The sequence below is a fragment of the Bombina bombina genome, chromosome 5 (genome assembly GCF_027579735.1).
Source record: "Bombina bombina isolate aBomBom1 chromosome 5, aBomBom1.pri, whole genome shotgun sequence".
NCBI classification, from domain to species: Eukaryota; Metazoa; Chordata; class Amphibia; order Anura; family Bombinatoridae; genus Bombina; species Bombina bombina.
Genome location: NC_069503.1, coordinates 1,109,052,532 through 1,109,074,037, shown reverse-complemented (window position 1 = coordinate 1,109,074,037; position 21,506 = coordinate 1,109,052,532). Strand labels below are relative to the sequence as shown.

The 21,506-nt window shown below is 40.1% G+C and overlaps 1 protein-coding gene across 1 annotated transcript in view; it reads left to right on the top strand.

Moving 5' to 3' along the window:
* LOC128661735 (ankyrin-3-like) overlaps nt 1-21,506 on the top strand; it is a 410,167-nt gene that overhangs the window by 221,316 nt on the left and 167,345 nt on the right. The window contains 1 exon segment of the mRNA XM_053715956.1: nt 13,392-13,520. Coding sequence (XP_053571931.1) covers nt 13,392-13,520 — 129 coding nt within the window.

The window sequence follows — 21,506 nt, the reverse complement described above, 5'->3', positions numbered from 1 at the left end:
GTTTATTATAGTGGCAGCGATGTCAGGAGCTGCAGATTAGGGGTTAATGATTTTAGTGTTTGCGATGCGGGAGGGCCTCGGTTTAGGGGTTAATAGGTAGTTTATGGGTGTTAGTGTACTTTTTAGCACTTTAATTATGAGTTTTATGCTACAGCTTTGTACTGACTTTAGATTGCTTTGCGAATCTTGCGGTATAGGCTGTACCGCTCACTTTTTGGCCTCACAGAAAAAGCTTGTAATATCGGCACTATGGAAGTCCCATTGAAAAAAAGACTTTTCGCAAATTGCGTAAGTTAATTTGCGTTACGGCCAAAAAAGTGTGCGGTACAGCTTTTTTGACAAGACTCGTAATAGCAGCGGTAGTGAAAAAGCAGCGTTATAACACATAACGCTGCTTTTTCACTCATAACGCAAAACTCGTAATCTAGCTATTTATTAATTAGATTGCAATGTGGGTGAATGGCGGATTAGGGGTTAATAACTTTATTATGTAAAGCAATGGGTACGTGGATACCCACACCTACACGATCTCCATATGTTATGCATTGCTGTAACCTTTTTTCCATGTTTTTAAGGAATAAATATTTTTTTTTCCATCAAGATCCGGTGCTCCATATTTCTTTTCTTGCTCCTGAACTTTATTATGTACTCTGCGATGTGGGGTTTGCTGATTAGGGGTTAATACATTTTATTTAGTGATTGTGGTGGGGGGATGGTGGTTGAGAGGTACATATTGCACATGCATATGTACCTATTGTTAATATTTTGTGTGGGTGGTTTGTTAATACTTCGTACGGGCGGTTAGGTGATTTTGTTAATTTTTGTGCGGGCGGTTTGTTAATACTTTGTGCGGGCGGTTAGGTGTTTTTATTAATACTTTGCGCGGACGGTTAGGTGTTTTTGTTAATAATTTGTGCAGGCGGTTAGGTGCTTTGTTAATACAACGTGTGGGGCGGTTAGGTGTTTTTGTCAATACTTCGGGCCGGTGGTTTGCTAATACTTTGTGCGGGCGGATAGGTATTTGTTAATACTTTGTGCAGGCGGTTTGTTAATACTTTGCGCGGTCTGTTAGGTGTTTGTTATTTGTTAATACTTTGTGTGGGAGGTTAGGTGTTTTTGTTAATACTTCATGCGGGTGGTTACTTTGTGCGGCATGCTTTTGGCTGTGTGCGCAACTAACTATGGAGACGGACGCATTACAAATGCAATTATAGTATAGATGAATATTGCATAAAAATTTTCATGTTTTCAGCTACTTGATAGTGATGTCGTGAATAGTTCGCCGGTGAATAGTTCCCGGCGAACATAGCTTGTTCGCGTTCGCCGCGGCAGGCGAACATATGCGATGTTCGATCCGCCCTCTATTCGGCATCGTTGAGTAAACCTTGACCCTGTATCTCACAGTCTGCAGACACATTTCAGCCAATCAGCAGCAGACACTCCCTGCCAGACCCTCCCAGCTCCTGGACAGCAGCCATTTTAGATTCATTCTGATCCTGCATTCTTAGTGAGAGGAGGGATAGTGTAGCTGCTGCTGATTTTATAGGGAAGTTGATAGCTAGGCTAGTGTATTCAGTGTCCACTACAGTCCTGAAGGACTCATCTGATCCCTGCTGTAAGGACAGCACCCCAAAAAGCCCTTTTTAGGGCTAGAACAACAGTCTTTTATTTATTTTTTTGCCTGTGTAATTTTGACTGTGAAACATCAGTCTGCTAGTGTAATCTAATTGCAGTTGCCTGCCTGCAGTGCCACCACTCATATCTGTTGTAACAGTAGTGTAAATTTTAAAAAAAAAACTTTTTTGACTGTGAAACATCAGTCTGCTAGTGTAATCTAATTGCAGTTGCCTGCCTGCCTGCCTGCCAGCGTTTGTGCCAGGCCCACTTGCCCACAGTGCCACCACTCATATTTGTTGTAACAGTAGTGTAAATTTAAAAAAAAAACTTTTTTGACTGTTAAACATCAGTCTGCTAGTGTAATCAAATTGCAGTTGCCTGCCTGCCAGCGTGTGTGCCAGGCCCACTTGCCCACAGTGCCACCACTTATATCTGTTGTAACAGTAGTGTAAATTTAAAAAAAAAAAACTTTTTTGACTGTGAAACATCAGTCTGCTAGTGTAATCTATTTGCAGTTGCCTGCCTGCCAGCGTGTGTGCCAGGCCCACGTGCCAACTAGTGCCACCACTCATATCTGTTGTAACAGTAGTGTAAATTTTTTTTTAAAAAACTTTTTTGACTGTGAAACATCAGTCTGCTAGTGTAATCTAATTGCAGTTGCCTGCCTGCCAGCGTGTGCGCCAGGCCCACTTGCCAACTAGTGCCACCACTCATATCCGTTGTAACAGTAGTGTACATTTTTGAAAAAAAACTTTTTTGACTGTGAAACATCAGTCTGCTAGTGTAATCTAATTGCAGTTGCCTGCCTGCCAGCATGTGTGCCAGGCCCACTTGCCAACTAGTGCCACCACTCATATCTGTTGTAACAGTAGTGTAAATTTAAAAAAAAAACTTTTTTGACTGTGAAACATCAGTCTGCTAGTGTAATCCAATTGCAGTTGCTTGCCTGCAAGCGTGTGTGCCAGGCCCACTTGCCAACTAGTGCCACCACTCATATCTGTTGTAACAGTAGTGTAATTTTTTTTATAAAAAACTTTTTTGACTGTGAAACATCAGTCTGCTAGTGTCATCTAATTGCAGTTGCCTGCCTGCCAGCGTGTGTGCCAGGCCCACTTGCCAACTAGTGCCATCACTCATATCTGTTGTAACAGTAGTGTAAAATTTTTTTAAAAAAAACTTTTTTGACTGTGAAACATCAGTCTGCTAGTGTAATCTAATTGCAGTTGCCTGCCTGCCAGCGTGTGTGCCAGGCCCACTTGCCAACTAGTGCCACCACTCATATCTGTTTTAACAGTAGTGTAAATTTTTTTAAAAAAAACTTTTGATTGTGAAACATCAGTCTGCTAGTGTAATCTAATTGCAGTTGCCTGCCTGCCAGCGTGTGTGCCAGGCCTACTTGCCAACTAGTGCCACCACTAATATCTGTTTTAACAGTAGTGTAATTTTTTAAAAAAAAAACTTTTGATTGTGAAACATCAGTCTGCTAGTCTAATCTAATTGCAGTTGCCTGCCTGCCAGCGTGTGTGCCAGGCCCACTTGCCAACTAGTGCCACCACTCATATCTGTTGTAACAGTAGTGTAAATTTAAAAAAAAAAACTTTTTTGACTGTGAAACATCAGTCTGCTAGTGTAATCTAATTGCAGTTGCCTGCCTGCCAGCGTGTGTGCCAGGCCCACTTGCCAACTAGTGCCACCACTCATATCTGTTGTAACAGTAGTGTAAATTTAAAAAAAAAAACTTTTTTGACTGTGAAACATCAGTCTGCTAGTGTAATCTAATTGCAGTTGCCTGCCTGCCAGCGTGTGTGCCAGGCCCACTTGCCAACTAGTGCCACCACTCATATCTGTTGTAACAGTAGTGTAAATTTTTTAAAAAAACTTTTTTGACTGTGAAACATCAGTCTGCTAGTGTAATCCAATTGCAGTTGCTTGCCTGCAAGCGTGTGTGCCAGGCCCACTTGCCAACTAGTGCCACCACTCATATCTGTTGTAACAGTAGTGTAATTTTTTTCATAAAAAACTTTTTTGACTGTGAAACATCAGTCTGCTAGTGTCATCTAATTGCAGTTGCCTGCCTGCCAGCGTGTGTGCCAGGCCCACTTGCCAACTAGTGCCACCACTCATCTCTGTTGTAACAGTAGTGTAATTTTTTTTTTAAAAAAACTTTTTTGACTGTGAAACATCAGTCTGCTAGTGTAATCTAATTGCAGTTGCCTGCCTGCCTGCCAGCGTGTGTGCCAGGCCCACTTGCCAACTAGTGCCACCACTCATATCTGTTGTAACAGTAGTGTAAATTTTTTTTTAAATTTTTTTTTTTGACTATGAAACATCAGTCTGCTAGTGTAATCTAATTGCAGTTTCCTGCCTGCCAGCGTGTGTGCCAGGCCTACTTGCCAACTAGTGCCACCACTCATATTTGTTTTAACAGTAGTGTAAATTTTTTTTAAAAAAACTTTTGATTGTGAAACATCAGTCTGCTAGTGTAATCTAATTGCAGTTGCCTGCCTGCCTGCCAGCATGTGTGCCAGGCCCACTTGCCAACTAATGCCACCACTCATATCTGTTGTAACAGTAGGATCAGTCTGCTAGAGTAATCTAATTGCAGTTGCCTGCCTGCCAGCGTGTGTGCCAGGCCCACTTGCCAACTAGTGCCACCACTCATATCTGTTGTAACAGTAGTGTAAATTTAAAAAAAAAAAAAACTTTTTTGACTGTGAAACATCAGTCTGCTAGTGAAATCTAATTGCAGTTGCCTGCTTGCCAGCGTGTGTGCCAGGCTCACAGCGTATACTGTGCCCACTTGCCCAGTGCCACCACTCATATCTTGTTTAATAGTAGTGTAAGTGTACATTTAAAAAAAAAAATAAACTTTTTGGACTGTGAAACATCAGTCTGCTTTTTTGTGTCAGGCTCACAGCGTATACTGTGCCCACTTGCCCAGTGCCACCACTCATATCTTGTTTAATAGTAGTGTAAGTGTACATTTAAAAAAAAACGACAGGCAGAGGCAGGCCACCCCGCAGGTGCCGTCGTGGTCGTGGTGCTGTGATTCCCTTTGACCCTACAATAATGACCAGTGTTCAGAGGCCACGTGCCATGAACGTGAAAAGTTCTGAGGAGGACCTAGTTGACTGGCTAACACAGGACACCCAATCTTCTACAACTTCCGCTCGGAACCTTGACACACCATCCACCTCCAGCTTAGCTTCGGGCACCTCTCAAGTGACCACTTGCCCGCCTGCCGCCACCACCAACACTAGCACCACACACTTGATCTGTCAGAGGAGTTATTGACAAATCAGTTTGAAGAAATGTGTGATGAGCAACCATCATTGACAGAGGATGTAGATAATAGTGATATGTCTCAGTCAGGCAGCATTACAGACATGGACGTACGGTGTGATGATGATGATGTTGTACTCGCTGCTGCTTCCTTTGTTGATTTGTCAGATACAAGTGAAGCGGTTGATGATGATGCGTCCGTGGATGTCACGTGGGTACCCGCTAGAAGAGAAGAAGAAGAGGGGGAAAGTTCAGATGGGGAGACAGAGAGGAGGAGACGAGTTGGAAGCAGGGGGAGGTTGTCACAAGGAGCTAGTGGCACAGTCAGAAAGCATGCATCGGCACCCGGGGTCAGCCAGACAGCACGCCAATCAGCGCATGCTGTTGCCACCACCAGAATGCCGTCATCGCAGAGCTCAGCAGTGTGGCATTTTTTTTATGTGTCTGCCTCTGACAACAGCGATGCCATTTGCAACCTGTGCCAAAAGACACTGAGTCATGGGAAGTCCAACACCCACCTAGGTACAACTGCTTTGCGAAGGCACATGATCTCACATCACAAACGCTGATGGGATGAACATATGAGTACAAGCAGCACACAAACTCAAAGCCGCCATCCTCCTCCAGGTCCAGCATCTTCAGCCACGTCAACCACTGCTGTCCTTCTTGCCCCCTCTCAACCATCCGCCACTCTGTCTCTCTTCCGTAGCAGTTCCTGCTCATCTGCCCACAGTCAGGTGTCTGTCAAGGACATGTTTGAGCGTAAGAAGCCAATGTCCCAAAGTCACCCCCTTGCCCAGCATCTGACAGCTGGCTTGTCTGAACTCTTAGCCCACCAGCTTTTACCATACAAGCTGGTGGAGTCTGAGGCAGTCAAAACATTTTTAGCTATTGGGACACCACAGTGGAAGGTACCCGGCCGAAATTTCTTTGCACAAAAGGCAATCCCCAACCTGTATTCGATTGTGCGAAAGCAAGTAATGGCATGTCTGGCACACAGCGTTGGGGCAAGGGTCCATATGACCACTGATAGCTGGTCTGCAAAGCATGGTCAGGGAAGGTATATCACATACACTGTGCATTGGGTAAACCTGCTGACGGCTGCCAAGCATGGAATGCGTGGCTCTGCAGAGGATGAGTTGGTGACACCGCACGACTTGCAGGCAGGCCTGCTGCCACCTCCTCTACTCCTCCTACTCCATTCTCTTCCATAACCTCCTCGGCTGAGTCCTCTTCTGCTGCTGCGTCTTGCTCCACATCAACGGCACCCCCCCAGCTCCGCAGGTACTATTCCACATCCCGGATACGGCAGTATCACGCCGTCTTGCGGTTAACTTGCCTGAAATCAGAGAGTCACACCGGACCAGCACTCCTGTCCGCCCTGAACGCACAGGTGGATCAGTGGCTGACTCCGCACTAACTGGAGATCGGCAAAGTGGTTTCTGACAATGGAAGAAATTTGTTGGCGGCATTGAAATTGGGCAAGTTGACACATGTGCCGTGCATGGCACATGTGTGTAATCTGATCGTACAACGCTTTGTGCATAAGTACCCAGGCTTACAGGACATCCTGAAGCAGGCAAGGAAGGTGTGTGGCCATTTGAGGCGTTCCTACATGTCCATGGCGCACTTTTCCGATATCCAGCGGCGAAACAACATGCCAGTGAGGCGCTTGATTTGCGACAGCCCGACACGTTGGAATTCAACACTCCTAATGTTCGACCGCCTGCTCTAACAAGAAAAAGCCGTTAACGAGTATTTGTATGAACGGGGTGCTAGGACAGCATCTGCGGAGTTGGGATTTTTTTTGCCACGTTACTGGGCGCTCATGCGCAATGCCTGTAGGCTCATGCGTCCTTTTGAGGAGGTGACAAACCTAGTCAGTCGTCATGAAGGCACCATCAGCGACATCATACCATTTGTTTTCTTCCTGGAGCGTGCCCTGCGAAGAGTGCTGGATCAGGCTGTAGATGAGCGTGAAGAGGAAGAGTTGTTGTCACCATCACCACCAGATAAAGCCTTATCAGCATCCCTTGCTGGACCAGCGGCAATGCCGGAAGAGGATTGTGAGGAAGAGGAGTCAGAGGAAGAATGTGGCTTTGAGGAGGAGGAAGACCAACCACAACAGGCATCCCAGGGTGCTCATTGTCACCTATCTGGTACCCCGTGGTGTTGTACGTGGCTGGGGGGAAGAAGATACCTTCAGTGAGATCACTGAGGATGAGGAACGGGACATGAGTAGCTCGTGCCTGTTGAGTGACCCTCGTAAAAAAAAGCTGAAGGAGAACGACCTGTACTAGGTGTCCACGCTACTAGCATAAAGTGCCTGAAATGTTACCAAATTACCACAAGTCGGAAAGGATACAGCAGTTCCAAAATAAATTAAAAAGTATGCTTTACATAGCGTATAAGGGTGATGTCACAGCACAATGGGAATCTAACAGGGGAAGAGGTGAAAGTAATCCTCCAACTCCCACGACCATGCCGGCAAAGACAGGACGCTTCACAGACGTGTTGTTGATGGAGGACATGCGGAGCTTTTTAAATCCTATGCATCACCACAGCCCTTCGGGGTCCACCCTCAGAGAACGACTCGACCAACAGGTAGCAGACTACCTTGCATTTCGACACTCTGAGGAGCGATGAACCCCTTGACTACTGGGTGTTCAGGCTTGACCTGTGGCCTGAGCTATCCCAATTTGCACTAGAACTTCTGGCCTGCCCCGCTTGAAGTGTCCTGTCAGAAAGGACCTTCAGTGCAGCAGGAGGTATTGTCACTGAGAAGAAATGTCGCCTAGGTCAAAAAAGTCTAGATTACCTCACCTTTATTAAGATGAATGAGGGATGGATCCTGAAGGGGCTGACATTGGGCAATACATTTGAGTAAAAAAGGCCTGATGAGATGAGCTTCCTTGGGCTAAAAATGGTCCACACGCTGCTGTATTTTATCTTCGAATGCTGGATGACTTGCGTGACTTATCCGCCACCAACTAGGGTTCAAGCCGCAATGTTTTAGGGCACTTTCTGCCTGGGAAACAAACATCAATTTTTCTGGCCGCTGCTACAGCAGCGGCTGCAACAATACCTAATTTTTCAGCCATGTGTACATGCCAAATTTTTCTGGCCTCTGGTGCTGCACTGTGGCTTCAAAAACCAAACAAAAAAAAGGCACTTAACAGGGATTAAACTGATAAGAATAGTAATACTTAACACACCACTCCTATCTCGTGGCACAGTAGATTGCATGCGCAGTGCCCCAAATTGGAAGTAGGAGGACCGACCAAGCATCTTTTTCCATCTCCCGGTTCCTAAAATCCATGCCATATACACGTCCCCTGATAGGGGACACCACAGGGATTAAACTGATAGGAATAGTACTACTTAACACACCTTATAATAATGCAGAGAGAGGCAACGCAGAGAGAGGAATCTAAAGAAGAGGAGTCAGAGGAGGAAGGTGGCTTTGAGGAGGTGGAAGACCAAACACAGCAGGCGTCCCAGGGGGCTTGTTGTCACCTTTCGGGACCCTTGGTGTTGTACGTGGCTGGGTGGAGGAAGAGACCTTCAATGACATCAGTGAGGACAAGGAATGGGACATGGCTAGCTTGGTATCCAACCTTGTGCAAATGGGGAGTTTGCGGTTGTGCAAATGGACTGTTTGCGATGCGTTAAAGGGACAGTCTAGGCCAAAATAAACTTTCAGGATTCAGATAGAGCATGTAATTTTAAACAATTTTCCAATTTACTTTTATCACCAATTTTGCTTTGTTCTCTTGGTATTCTTAGTTGAAAGCTTAACCTAGGAGGTTCATATGCTAATTTCTTAGACCTTTAAGCCCACCTCTTTCAGATTGCATTTTAACATTTTTTCACCACTAGAGGGTGTTAGTTCACGTATTTCATATAGATAACACTGTGCTCATGCACAAGAAGTTATCTGGGAGCAGGCAAAAAAGGGGCAGTTTGCAGAGGCTTAGATACAAGATAATCACAGAGGTTAAAAGTATATTATTATAAATGTGTTAGTTATGCAAAACTGGGAAATGGGTAATAAAGGGATTATCTATCTTTTAAAACAATAACAATTCTGGTGTAGACTGTACCTTTAAACGGGGAGTTTGGTCTGTCACTGTGAAGCGGGCGTAACCCTTACACTACCTGATCGATACAACATCATACCTAATGTTTTAAAGCACGTTATTCCAAACAATTTAGGAATGTTAGGTGATTTATGCCCTTTATGGCTTAAAACCAGACTCTGCATCAACTTTGTAAGTTTCCATGGGAGTTTTGCCATGTATCCCCCTCCGGCATGCCACAGTCCAGGTGTTAGTCCCCTTGAAACAACTTTTCCATCACTATTGTGGCCAGAAAGAGTCCCTGTTGGTTTTAAAGTTTGCCTGCCTATTGAAGTCAATGGTGGTTCACCTGGTTCGCCCGTTCACAAACAGTTGCGGAAGTTCGAGTCCGCCGTTCGCGAACCGAAATTTTTAGGTTCGCGACATCACTACTACGTGACTGCAAAAAGCTCCAAAATATGTCTATATGTGTATTATGTACTTTGCGATGTGGGGGTTGTCGGATTAGGGGTTAATACATTTTATTTTGTGATTACGGTGGGGGGGTGACGGTTGATTACTACATATTGCGCATGCGTTAGGTATTTGTAAATACTTTGTGGGGGTGATTTGTTAATACTTCGTAGGTCGGTTAGGTGTTTTTGTTAATTCTTTGTGCAGGTGGTTAAGTGTTTTTTTAATACTTTGTGCGGGCGGTTTGTTAATACCGTACTTCATTCGGGAAGTACGGTATTGGAACAGCCAATAAAAGGCAAGCTCAATTTTTCATACCTTAATTCCGACTGGCTGATAGAATCCTATCAGCCAATCGGAATTCAAGGGACGCCATCTTGGATGACGTCATTTAAAGCAACCTTCATTCTTCGCTTGGACTTCGTTCGAAGAAGATGCTCTTCGTCGGCTGGATTGAAGATGGACCCGCTCCGCTCCGGATCGATGAAGATAGAAGATGCCGTCTGGATGAAGCCTTCTGCCCGTCTGGAGGTCCTCTTCTGCCCGGATCAGATGAAGACTTCTGCCCCTCTGGAGGTCCACTTGTGCCTGGCTGGGTGAAGACGTCTCAAGGTAGGGTGATCTTCAAGGGGGTAGTGTTAGTTTTTTTTAAGGGGGATTGGGTGGGTTTTAGAGTAGGGTTGGGAGTGTGGGTGGTGGGTTTTAATGTTGGGTGGGGTATTGTATTCTTTTTTACAGGTAAAAGAGCTGATTACTTTGGGGCAATGCCCCGCAAAAGGCCCTTTTAAGGGCTATTTGTAATTTAGTATAGGGTAGGGATTTTTATTATTTTTGGGGGCTTTTTTATTTTATTAGGGGGATTAGATTAGGTGTAATTAGTTTAAAAAAATTGTAATAATTTTTTTATTTTCTGTAATTTAGTATTTTTTTCGTACTTTAGTTTATTTAATTTAATTGTAGTTACTTATAGTTAGTTTATGTAGTTAATTTAATGATAGTGTAGTGTTTAGGTTAGGATTTATTTTACAGGTAAATTTGCACTTATTTTAACTAGGTAGCTATTAAATAGTTAATAACTATTTAATAACTATTCTACCTAGTTAAAATAAATATAAAGTTGCCTGTAAAATAAATATAAATCCTAAACAATGTAACTATAAGTTATATTGTAGCTAGCTTAGGGTTTATTTTATAGGTAAGTATTTAGTTTTAAATAGGATTAATTTATTTAATTGTAGTTATTTTATTTAGATTTATTTAAATTATATTTAAGTTAGGGGGTGTTAGGATTAGATTTAGGTTTAGGGGATAATAACTTTATTATAGTGGCGGCGACGTTGGCGGCGTCAGATTAGGGGTTAATAAATTTAATATAGTTGCAGCGATGTTTGGGGGCAGATTAGGGGTTAATAAATATAGTGTAGGGTTCGGCGATGTTGGGGGTAGCAGATTAGGGGTTCATTAGTAGAATGTAGGTGGCGGCAGTGTCCGGTTAGATTAGGGCTTAAAGTGAATGTAAATTTTGATGTTTAAGTGCCCGGTTTTTAAAACTTTGATTAAAAACAGGGGCACTTTAATTCATCAAAATTTACATTTCACTCCTGTTGTGACAAAAAACTTACCTTTTAAACTTCACAGCAGCTGCAGCTTTCTCCGGTCTCACAAGCCATTTCTGATGTCAGAAATGATTGATAGGTCATCCTCCAATCACAGATTCCCCCCCGGGGGATTCAGTGTCTGATTCACTGCTGTGATTGGAGGAAGCCAGATACCTCATTTTAGACCCAGGAAGAGGCTTTGAAACAGGTGGAGGAAGCTGGAGCTGCTGTGAAGATTAAAAGGTAAGTTTTTTTTCACAACAGGAGTGAAATGAAAATATTGATGAATTAAAGTGCCCCTGTTTTTAATCAAAGTTTTAAAAACCGGGCACTTTAGCATCAAAATTTACATTCACTTTAATAATATTAAGCAGGTGGGGACGATGTCTGGGGCGGCAGACTAGGTGTTAGTATTTCCCCATAGGAATCAATGGGGCTGTGTTAGGAGCTGAACGCTGCTTTTTTGCAGGTGTTAGGTTTTTTTTCAGCCGGCTCAGCCCCATTGTTAACTATGGGGAAATCGTTCACGAGCACATTTAGCATGCTTACTGCTACCGTAAGCAACACTGGTATTGAGGTGAGATGTGGAGCTAAATTTTGCTCTACGCTCACCTTTTTGCGGCTAACGCCAGGTTTAAAAAAACCTGTAATACCAGTGTTGTCTTAAGGGAGCGTTAAAAAAAATAGGCTCCTTAGCAACGCACCCCTGTTACCGCAAAACTCGTAATCTCAGTGATACTTTGTGCGGGCGGTTAGGTGTCTTTTATTTGTTAATACTTTGTGCAGGTGGTTTGTTAATACTTTGTGCAGGAGGTTTGCAAATATTTTGTGCTGGCGGTTAGGTGTTTATTTGTTAATACTTGGTGCGGACGGTTAGGTGTTTGTTATTTGTTAATACTTTGTGCGGGTGATTTAATACCGTACTTCGTGCGGGCAGTTAGGTGTTTGTTATTTGTTAATACTTTGTGCAGGTGGTTTAATACCGTACTTCGTGCGGGCGGTTAGGTGTTTGTTATTTGTTAATACTTTGTGCGGGCGGTTAGGTGTTTTTGTTAATACTTCATGTGGGAGGTTTGTTAATACTTTGTGCTGGCGGTTAGGTGTTTGTTATTTGTTAATACTTCGTGCGGGAGGTTTGTTAATACTTTGTGCGGGCGGTTAGGTGTTTGTTATTTGTTAATATTTCTTGCGGGCGTTTTTTTAATACTTTGTGCGGGCGGTTAGGTGTTTTTGTTAATACTTTGTGCGAGAGGTTTGTAAATACTTTGTGCTGGCGGTTAGGTGTTTGTTATTTGTTAATACTTGGTGGCATGCCCAAGTATCTGGTGAAATGCTTGTGCAATGCCGCCCCCTGCTCACTGGTGGCCAATCGGGTGCTAGCTGGGGCCGTCAATCATCCCGATCGGATCGGATAGGGATGATTTCAGTCCACCACTTAAAACGTGGTGGAGAAATTAAGGAGTCTTACGACCGCTGCTTCTTAAACGTTTCTGGTGGATCAGAAACTATGAGGCGTCGATGCAGCATCTGCTGCTTAATAAATTGTCCCCTAAGTGCGCGTGTGTTTGCTTTTTGGATTACAAAATCTGGAGATTAATAATGTGGATAATGATTTTGTGTTTGCGTGAGGTAGCAATTCCGAGCTTCAGGGGTATCAACAGTGGAATTCTTTTATGATTGTGATTCAACCCAAGTTCCAGGGTCAGTAATGACATACTTTAACCATAATGTCACTTTCACACTAAGGCGTCCCTGTATGTGACAAACCTGCACTTCAGGCATATCTTATGTTTCTTTGAAGATCAGTTAAAACTATCACAAAACCCATTTGAGAACCCTTCAACACTCCAGTTTTTCATAGTTTTTCATTTTTTCTTATACATTTTAACTGTAATCAAAACCGCTGCTCTTCTTATGGACCAGAGTGGCTTAGAATGAACCCCCCCCCCCAGAAACTACCTGAGCTGCATTCAATGTTTTAGCACCTAATGGATTGGGGGGCCTTGACTGTGTGACTGTGACAACAGAATATCTTCCTATTAGCTGTCATCAAAAAATTGTCCACCATGGTGCAAAATCACCCCTATCTTTTAGGTTGCAAACTCTATTGTATTGAGGAGGGGGGAGGATTGCCCCTCCCGCCACTATATGATCCCACCTAGCTTAGTCCACTGACCAATGAGCTTGTGACATAAAATATACATGACCCCTCCCCCATTTGCACTGAAATAAAACACACCCTACTTGTTTGCAAAAGATTTAATTGCTGGAACTCTCTCTGGGCCACACGATACAGAGAGCAGCTAATAAATAAATGAATAATGATATTTTATTTTGAGCATTATTTTATTGTGTTTTACAGAATGGAGAGACACCTCTGCACTTGGCAGCAGCCGTGAAAAAAGATGCTATTCACTTTAAAGATGAAGATGTAAAAATGATCTGTCTTCTTATGGAATACGATGGAGATATTTCATCCACCACAAAACTGGTAATACTAACTGATATTTCTGCAGTGAGTTGACATGCATTTTATACCATTTAACCCCTTATATCCCAGGGGCTATGATGCATTGAGTCTGAGCCGTCTCTTACAGCCAATTAGTTAATAAACATATGCTCTTAATTTTATTGTCTCTCACACATATAGCATAATACTTGGTGGTGTACCAATAAAATCGAAAAACTAGATATTGGCATGATAGTCTTTGAGAAAAAGACAGGACCGTTTAGGAATTAATTTACACTAGACATGTGCAGGCAACACAATGGTTTCATCTGAAAGAGTTGTGTCATATTTTTCAAAACTTAACTATGGCCAAATTTTGTTCATGTGGGCATTCGGTTTCAGTTAAATATTAGTTTCTTTACTGGAAGTTGTGCTATGCGCAGGAAGATGGATCTAATCTCATCACTCGCTGCTCTGAAGAGGGACAAAACTCTCCATTTTCCAGCTGCAATATTTTTTTTTTTTTTTCCAGCAAGATATTTGTTTCAGGAATGAGTTAAAAATGAATCCACATTTATGTAAATGTACTAACCCAAAAAGGTTTTTTATTTTCATTTCCAAACCCTGAACCAGAATCCCTTGTTTCAGGACACAAACTGTGTGCTAAGAATATCTTTCGTTAAACTTACCTTTTTGGTTATGCAATATATTCCCCATTTATTTCACTATTGTGGATTTACGTTCATATTATTTCAAGGAACATGTTACTCATATGTTTTATCATATAAAATGATGCATCGTAACTGTAAAAAGCTGACATGAAAATATCACATAAACATCACTATGTAGAAGAAGAAAATATTTTACCTCAAAATTTCTTCAGCTCAACAGTGTAAGTGCTCTGTGATCCAGAGAAACTATTTGTACTAATCTGCAATATTAAAAACCCTGCAGCTAATCAGCTTCTCCAGTGCTGAGTTCATACTTTGCGTTACTGTTATAGGATGGGATTTAGCGAAAATGTAATCCATGTACTAAGCAGCGTGAACTAAGGTGGGAAATAATATGACTGTGCCTGCACATGCTAGATGCACGTTCCCTTGCTAGTCCCAGGACTAGCATCCTTATTGGCTACTTACAGTCCCTTTACAATGTGATGTAGTTATTGAGGAAATTCTGAGGGAAAAAAACTTCATTTTTATATAGAGATGTTGGTGACATATTTTCTAGGAAGCTTTTTACAAATATTCTGCTTGACTTTGAAGTGATTTAACAGTTGGGTATAATTTAACTCAACCTTAACTAGTTTCTGACTGTTCGGCAGATGTAGAACACGTTCAGGTTACAATGTAGTGAGAATAAGTAGTGAGGGTATACATTTTACCTATGAGTGACAAAAGGATAAAATCAATTACTTGGATGTGTCCTTAAGAGGATCAACTCTACTGGGCAAAGTGATTTCCACTCTCTTTAGGAAACCGATTGCAGGAAACAGCCTATTACATGCACGTAGTAATCATCCAGGTCATGTATTTAGAGGCATAGCCAAAGGACAATTTATGCGGCTAAAAAGGAACTGTAGTCTGGAAGAATCTTTCCAACAAGAGAGTGGGAACCTAAGCCAAAGATTGAGAGAAAGGGGCTATCCGAGAAGGGTGGTAGACAGAGCTTATAAGGAAGTCAACCATATGAGTTGTGACACCATGCTAATGGGCAAGTCAAATAGTTTGAGTAAGAAAGATACTGAGCATTTTAAATCTAGGTTTATTACCAACTTCTCAGACCAATATGAACAGGTCTGTAAGATCATTAAAGAGAATTTACCCATTTTCATGGGAGAAAAAAAGTTGAAGAACCAGGTAGCAAAAGGATGCTCTTTTTCAGCAAAGCGTAATTGCAACGCTAGGGAATATTCTTTCTCTTAGTCTTCTCAAAAACAAAACTTCTGAAAGTTCCTGGCTTCATTGCTCAGGAACCTACAGATGTGGGAGGAATACCCGTACATCATGTGATCACATACAGGTTTCCAAGTCTTTTACATCCCATCAGACAGGGGAGGAATTCCCTACTAAAGGATGTGTTTATTGCAAAAGTGTATATGTCATCTACTTGATAGAATGCACTCAGTGCAAAAAAGTATATATTGGGAGAACCACTAGAGAAGTGGGTACCCGGATAAGGGAACATCTATCCTATGTTTCAGGAGAAAGACCGTGCTCAGCCCTTTCTAGACATTTTCTGGAATGTCATCATAAGAATGTTAGTACATTCAAGTGGAGAGCAATAGAACAGATACAGAGACCACCCAGAGGTGGAGACAAATTTCCATTTTATGTCGGCAAGAAGCCTATTGGATATTCAGGCTGAATAGCCTGGAACCACTAAGCTTTAATTCAGAGAATGATATCATCAATTTCTGGCAAAGATAGATTATTCCAATTCCCTCTATTTTGGTAGTTCTCATTTTTGCTTTACAGTTCTAAGTCAGTATTTGCTAATATTGACTATGTTTAAATTTAGGCTTTTAAGTTAAACAAGACTAGACCCTGTTTGCCTTTCTGTCTGTGCTTTAATCGTTACTACTAGCCGCAATTTGTTGTATTCTGTTTCACAAGCAAAAGTAGATTGCATTCTGCTCCAATATTTATGCATCAGTGTATTATCAGTTGTTTAATATGTTTGATTAGCATTTATATCTGGCAGCTAATTTTATGTTACCAAATTACTGATATTGGTGTATTGTGTCCCCCCTCATTTTTGTCTTCCTCTTAGCTTTTATTTTACTATGATCACTGTACTTTACACGTTTGTTAATGTTATGCATTTGAACTATCACTCTAATGAGGTCTCAGTTTTGAGAATTATGGGCTTATTGTTATTTTGCCTTTATACATTTTCAATTAATAACATTGACAAAAAAAGTGAATCATTTTGAATAAGCTATATGTAGGTCTAAATAGCATTTCCCTTGAATATGTTTCTTTGATAGAAAAATATTTTAAGAAGTTTAATGGTCAGATGTGTATACATTATATCACCTTTTCAATCATAATAATCATACATTCTTGGTACATAAAGGGTTACTTTTAGGCCAATTACTTCATTTAAGTTTTAACCAATAGAAAAGCGTTGTATACCATTTAATGTCTCTAACAGCTGCATTACAACCATGTCTATGATTACGTTTACGGTGCAGTAGCACCGAAACCGGTCAGACATTGTTTTTGGTTTGGCCTTTTTAAGATTATTTGTCACCTCCTGTGTGCGGTTTTTAATATTAATAAAGGTTGCTAATATTTTTACTACAAGGCTCTTTGGAACTTTTTTTCTTTTTTCTATAAAACAAATAGTGCCACAATGTTTTCTTTCTCTAACGAAGGAAATGTAATTGTATAAAATGTATCACAAAGATATTCATCGGCAGACAGTGCCCTAACAGCTTGTTGACTTTTTACAAGATTTGTGGTTAAACAAGATCCCTAACCTTATATTCTTTCATTCCATTCCTTATGGACAGTACAAATCTCAGCGCTCAGACCCATCATGTCACTTCTCTCTGTTTATGCTAAAACCCTCGTCTTTATAAACCGTGTTTAGGACTTGGCTCCAGCGTAAGTTTCTTCAGGACACAGTTGATACATTAAAGCGCTTGCACTTTGCAGCTACAGAGAACCAGCCTGTTCCTGCAAATATTGCTTAGAAGCATTAAAGGGACAGGTATATCAACATTAAAGGGATATTAATGTGTAAAAAGAAAATGCTTTGTTTATAACTGTTTAACCTCTGCTGTGATAAAACACACAGTTAAAGTCAACTCCACAACAGTAATGCACTACTGGAAGTAAGCTGAACACATCTGGTGAGCCAATGACAGGAGACAAATCTGTTTAGCCACCAATCACTAATTAGCTCTCAGAAGTTGTAGTATATGTAGTATACATACTTATTATTTTTTTACAAAGGATACCAAGAGAACAATGTAAATTTGAAAATAGAAGTGAATTTAGAAGAGTCTTAAAATTGTATTCTCTATCTGAATTACACAAGTTTAGTTCTCAGGGCTTTATATTTAAAAGCTCTACATCTAAGACATCTCGTCAGTATAGAGAGGTCTTTAAAAACAAAAGGGTTTTGTATGTGAAGTAGAGACAACTGCATTACAGTCATTTTAAGACACATTTCATTTCACTTCTATTATCAAATGTACTTTTGGTATCCTTTGTTGAAAAGAATATGTACATATCCTCAGCAGCAGTGCACTACTGGGAGCTAGCTGTTGATTGGTGGTTACGCACATTTGTCTCTTGTCATTGGCTCGGCAGATATGCTCCACTAGCTCCCAGTAGTGGATGACAGAAGTAAATTGGAAAATTGTTAACAATAGTACGTTGGGTCTCATGTCCCTCTAAGCTATAAAAATAAATTAAAAGTGAGTAAGTTGTAGCTTACAAGCAGCAATGAATGCCAGTATTGTAGTGTATGTTTTTTTTTTTTTTTTATTATAGGCTCATTCATAGCCCAGACATTCACAAACTCCTTTAGAGTCTTTGAACCAGATTAAAACTCACTTGTGAATTTGCCTCATATGAAGTTCAGATCATATTCTAAGTTCATTAAGCCTTGTTTCATCTGTCGTTCAATTGTTTTGTTAGTGGGCTCAATACATTATTTCTTACACTTCAAACATGAGCTGCAAGCAATGCTGAAAAAACTATAATTAGAACCCCACACTTGTAAAATGCTTAATCTATATGTTTGTAAAATCTTCATGTCTGCTGTAATCTCATTGGATAGAACAGAAGGTGTCTCATGGAGCCGGCTATGCGTGTTCTGGGGCGTTGCGGAGGCATGGTCGGGATCTTTCACCTTCACTTGCGTGTAGAATTCATAAAGACTCTATAACCCTTGTGAAGTGTCTCATACAACTGGAATTACATGAGCAAGACACTCATGTGGCTGATACAATGAGAGAGCATGTGGCCTTAGAGAGACAGGATGTTATAAACCGAAGGGCTCTAATAGAGCAGTGGAACCCAGCAAATAGAGAACTGCCTACCATAGAAAGTAATGAAGCCTTCGGGAATGCACAAAGGCAGAATTAATGTAACATAGAGCACCCAGCACCTATAACAACATTTGATTTTTGAAGTATAGACATACGAAATTAAGAACAGATGTGAATTTGTTTAATATATGAACAGCCAAATACATTATTGGACAAAAAATGACAAAAGACAAATAATTGCGTGACAAAATCGATTTGTTCATTCGTTCCTGCTATTTGGTGTAAAAAAAAGGAACAGGAATGGGGGGAAGGAGTTATATTGTTTGCCTAATAAGCTCCTTTGTTTGTAATGATGTACAGGGGGTCTTACCTTTTATTTGTCCATTGTCTCCTGTCCAATCCTACCATAGTAATGACTGATGTTATGGACAGACGGTCAGCCACTAAATTCTGGATTTTAGTCATACAGGAGGTGTATGTTCTTTTAACATTAAAATATAGGTTCTTTTAATTGTTTGAATTTAGCCAAACAGAACGTTTGAAAAAATCCAAAACAAATCTTTAGCATGTAACAAATTTTTTGCCGGTGCACATGTCTAAAATAAAGCCATTATCTTTGTATTTACACATTCACATTTATGGGCTTCTCGTTTTACTTGCATATCTTTTTATGTCAGTGCAATATGTGCATTATATATTTTGAGACAAACACACCAGCTTACATTTAACAAGATAAATCAGTGAGACTAGCAGGGGTAAAATGCTTAGAAACTACAATAACTACTGTAAGAGAACTTCAAACATGTCCACAGAACTACAATAAATACTGTAAGAGAACTTCAAACGTCCACAGAACGCACCTGTCTAGCCCACTCTCTAAGAGCTCATTCCAAATAAAAAAAAAAGTATAATTTATATATTGTTCTTTGATTAAGATTTATGCTTTTTTACTTTAAATATGAATTTTAATTAGTAATTCAAACACAATTTTTATTTTTTATTATCATTTTTACTTTGTACTCTGCACATTTTGTATAATTTTGAACTTGATGATTTTATTGAGCATATGTATGTATACTTCCCATACAGAAACGGTAGAAAATACACCCCATAGCAGGATATACGTCTTACATTAAATTTGCTTTTGCAGAATCTTGTACCTGCTGATAATTTCACCTTAGCAAAGGTCTAACATGTTAAAGGGACAGTACGCTTAGAATCTAGTCCCTCATAATATGTGTAATTATACCTAGTTAAAAACAACAACTTTGTAATGGTCTTTCCTTATTTATTTTGATTTTATTTCTTGTATTATTTGGCTGTAAGTGGCCACAGCGAGGAAGGTAAGATGAATATTTCAGTTGATTTGTCTCTTGACTGTAAAAAAGTTTAACATTGTTAAAAGCATTGTTTCAAAGCTGCTGCCATATAGTGTTCTAGGCACATGATGTTCCTTAGCCTAACTAAGTATTCTTCTCAATAAAGGATACCAAGAGAACAAAGTAAAATTGAAGCAAATTGGAATTTTTTTTAAAATTGTGAGCTCAATCTAGACCATCTCTTTTAAGGGACATCGTACTCTAAAATATTCTCCCCTGTAGGGCTAGATTACGAGGTTAGCGCAAATTCGCTTTATCTGTGCACGTATTACAGATCACAAGTAAAACTTTTGTGCTCTAAACTTTGCAAAGTTTTTTCTCCTATAGACTTTAATGGAGCCTCGTTTTGAGCAAAAAAATATAAGAGTCCCAGGGATTGCAATAAGATATATGTATGTATTTCTCTATGGGTGGAATGTAACTTGCACGCACAAGGCCACAAAAACCCTATATCACTTGTGCGCAAGCAATAGCGCACCACTCTGAAACTATAGCCCTAAATATGTTCCCAATATTCCATTTTACCTGGTGGATTTTATTTAATTGTTTGCAACTAGCTAATTTACCTTTATTTTGTTATTTGAAATAGCTAATGTTGCCTGTTGTATTCCCACATACACTGAAAATATGAGTAACAAACATTTGCTCTGTAGAAAAGCTAGGTAAATAGTAGGGATGGGCGAATGTGTTTATATTCTAATTCGAATGTTAAACATTTTTTATTGTAGAAATTCGATTTACATAAACGAATGTTGATAAGAACGAATATTCTTAAAAATTCTATAATCGGATTCTATTCACAGTATTTAAATGTCACTTTCAAATTTAAATGTTTATAATTAGATCGAATGTCCACATTCGAAATTTCGAATGTAACAGTCGATTAAACAAATACTATTCAGAAGTTCAATAGTTCATGTGGTAGGGAATTTAGTAAATTGATACATAATAGATACAAATATATAAATACGAATGTTTCAATTTCGAATATTGCATAATTCGAATATTACATTAAAAGAAAGCATTAGAAATACTATTAGAAATATATAAATTCAAATTTTTCTAATTCGAATATTGCATAATTTGAATCTAATTATTAGAAAATTCAAATTGAATATTACATTTAAAGAAAACATTAGAAATACTAGTACATTAAACAAATATTAGAATGTTGTACAAATATTTTTTAATGTTGCGAAACATTCACCCATCCCTAGTAAATAGAAGACAATAGCACTGATGTATCTCCGAGTTGGGGGAATGAGGGAGAGAGAGATTTTGTATGTGAAATAGCTGCTTCTGATTATGCAACCCCCCCCCCCCACAGCCTTAATTAGCATTTTAATACTTAAAGGGACATGAAACCCAATTTTTTTCTTTCATGATTTTGAAAGAGCATGTCATTTTAAACAACTTTCTAATTTACTTTTATTATCTAATTTGCTTCATTCTCTTGATATCACTTGCTGAAAAGCATATCTAGATATGCTCAGTACCTGCTGATTGGTTGCTGCACATAGAGGCCTTGTGTGATTGGCTCACACATGTGCATTGCTATTTCTTCAACAAAGGATATCTAAAGAATTGAGCAAATTAGATAATAGAAGTAAATTGGAAAGTTGTTTAAAATTGCATGCCCTATCT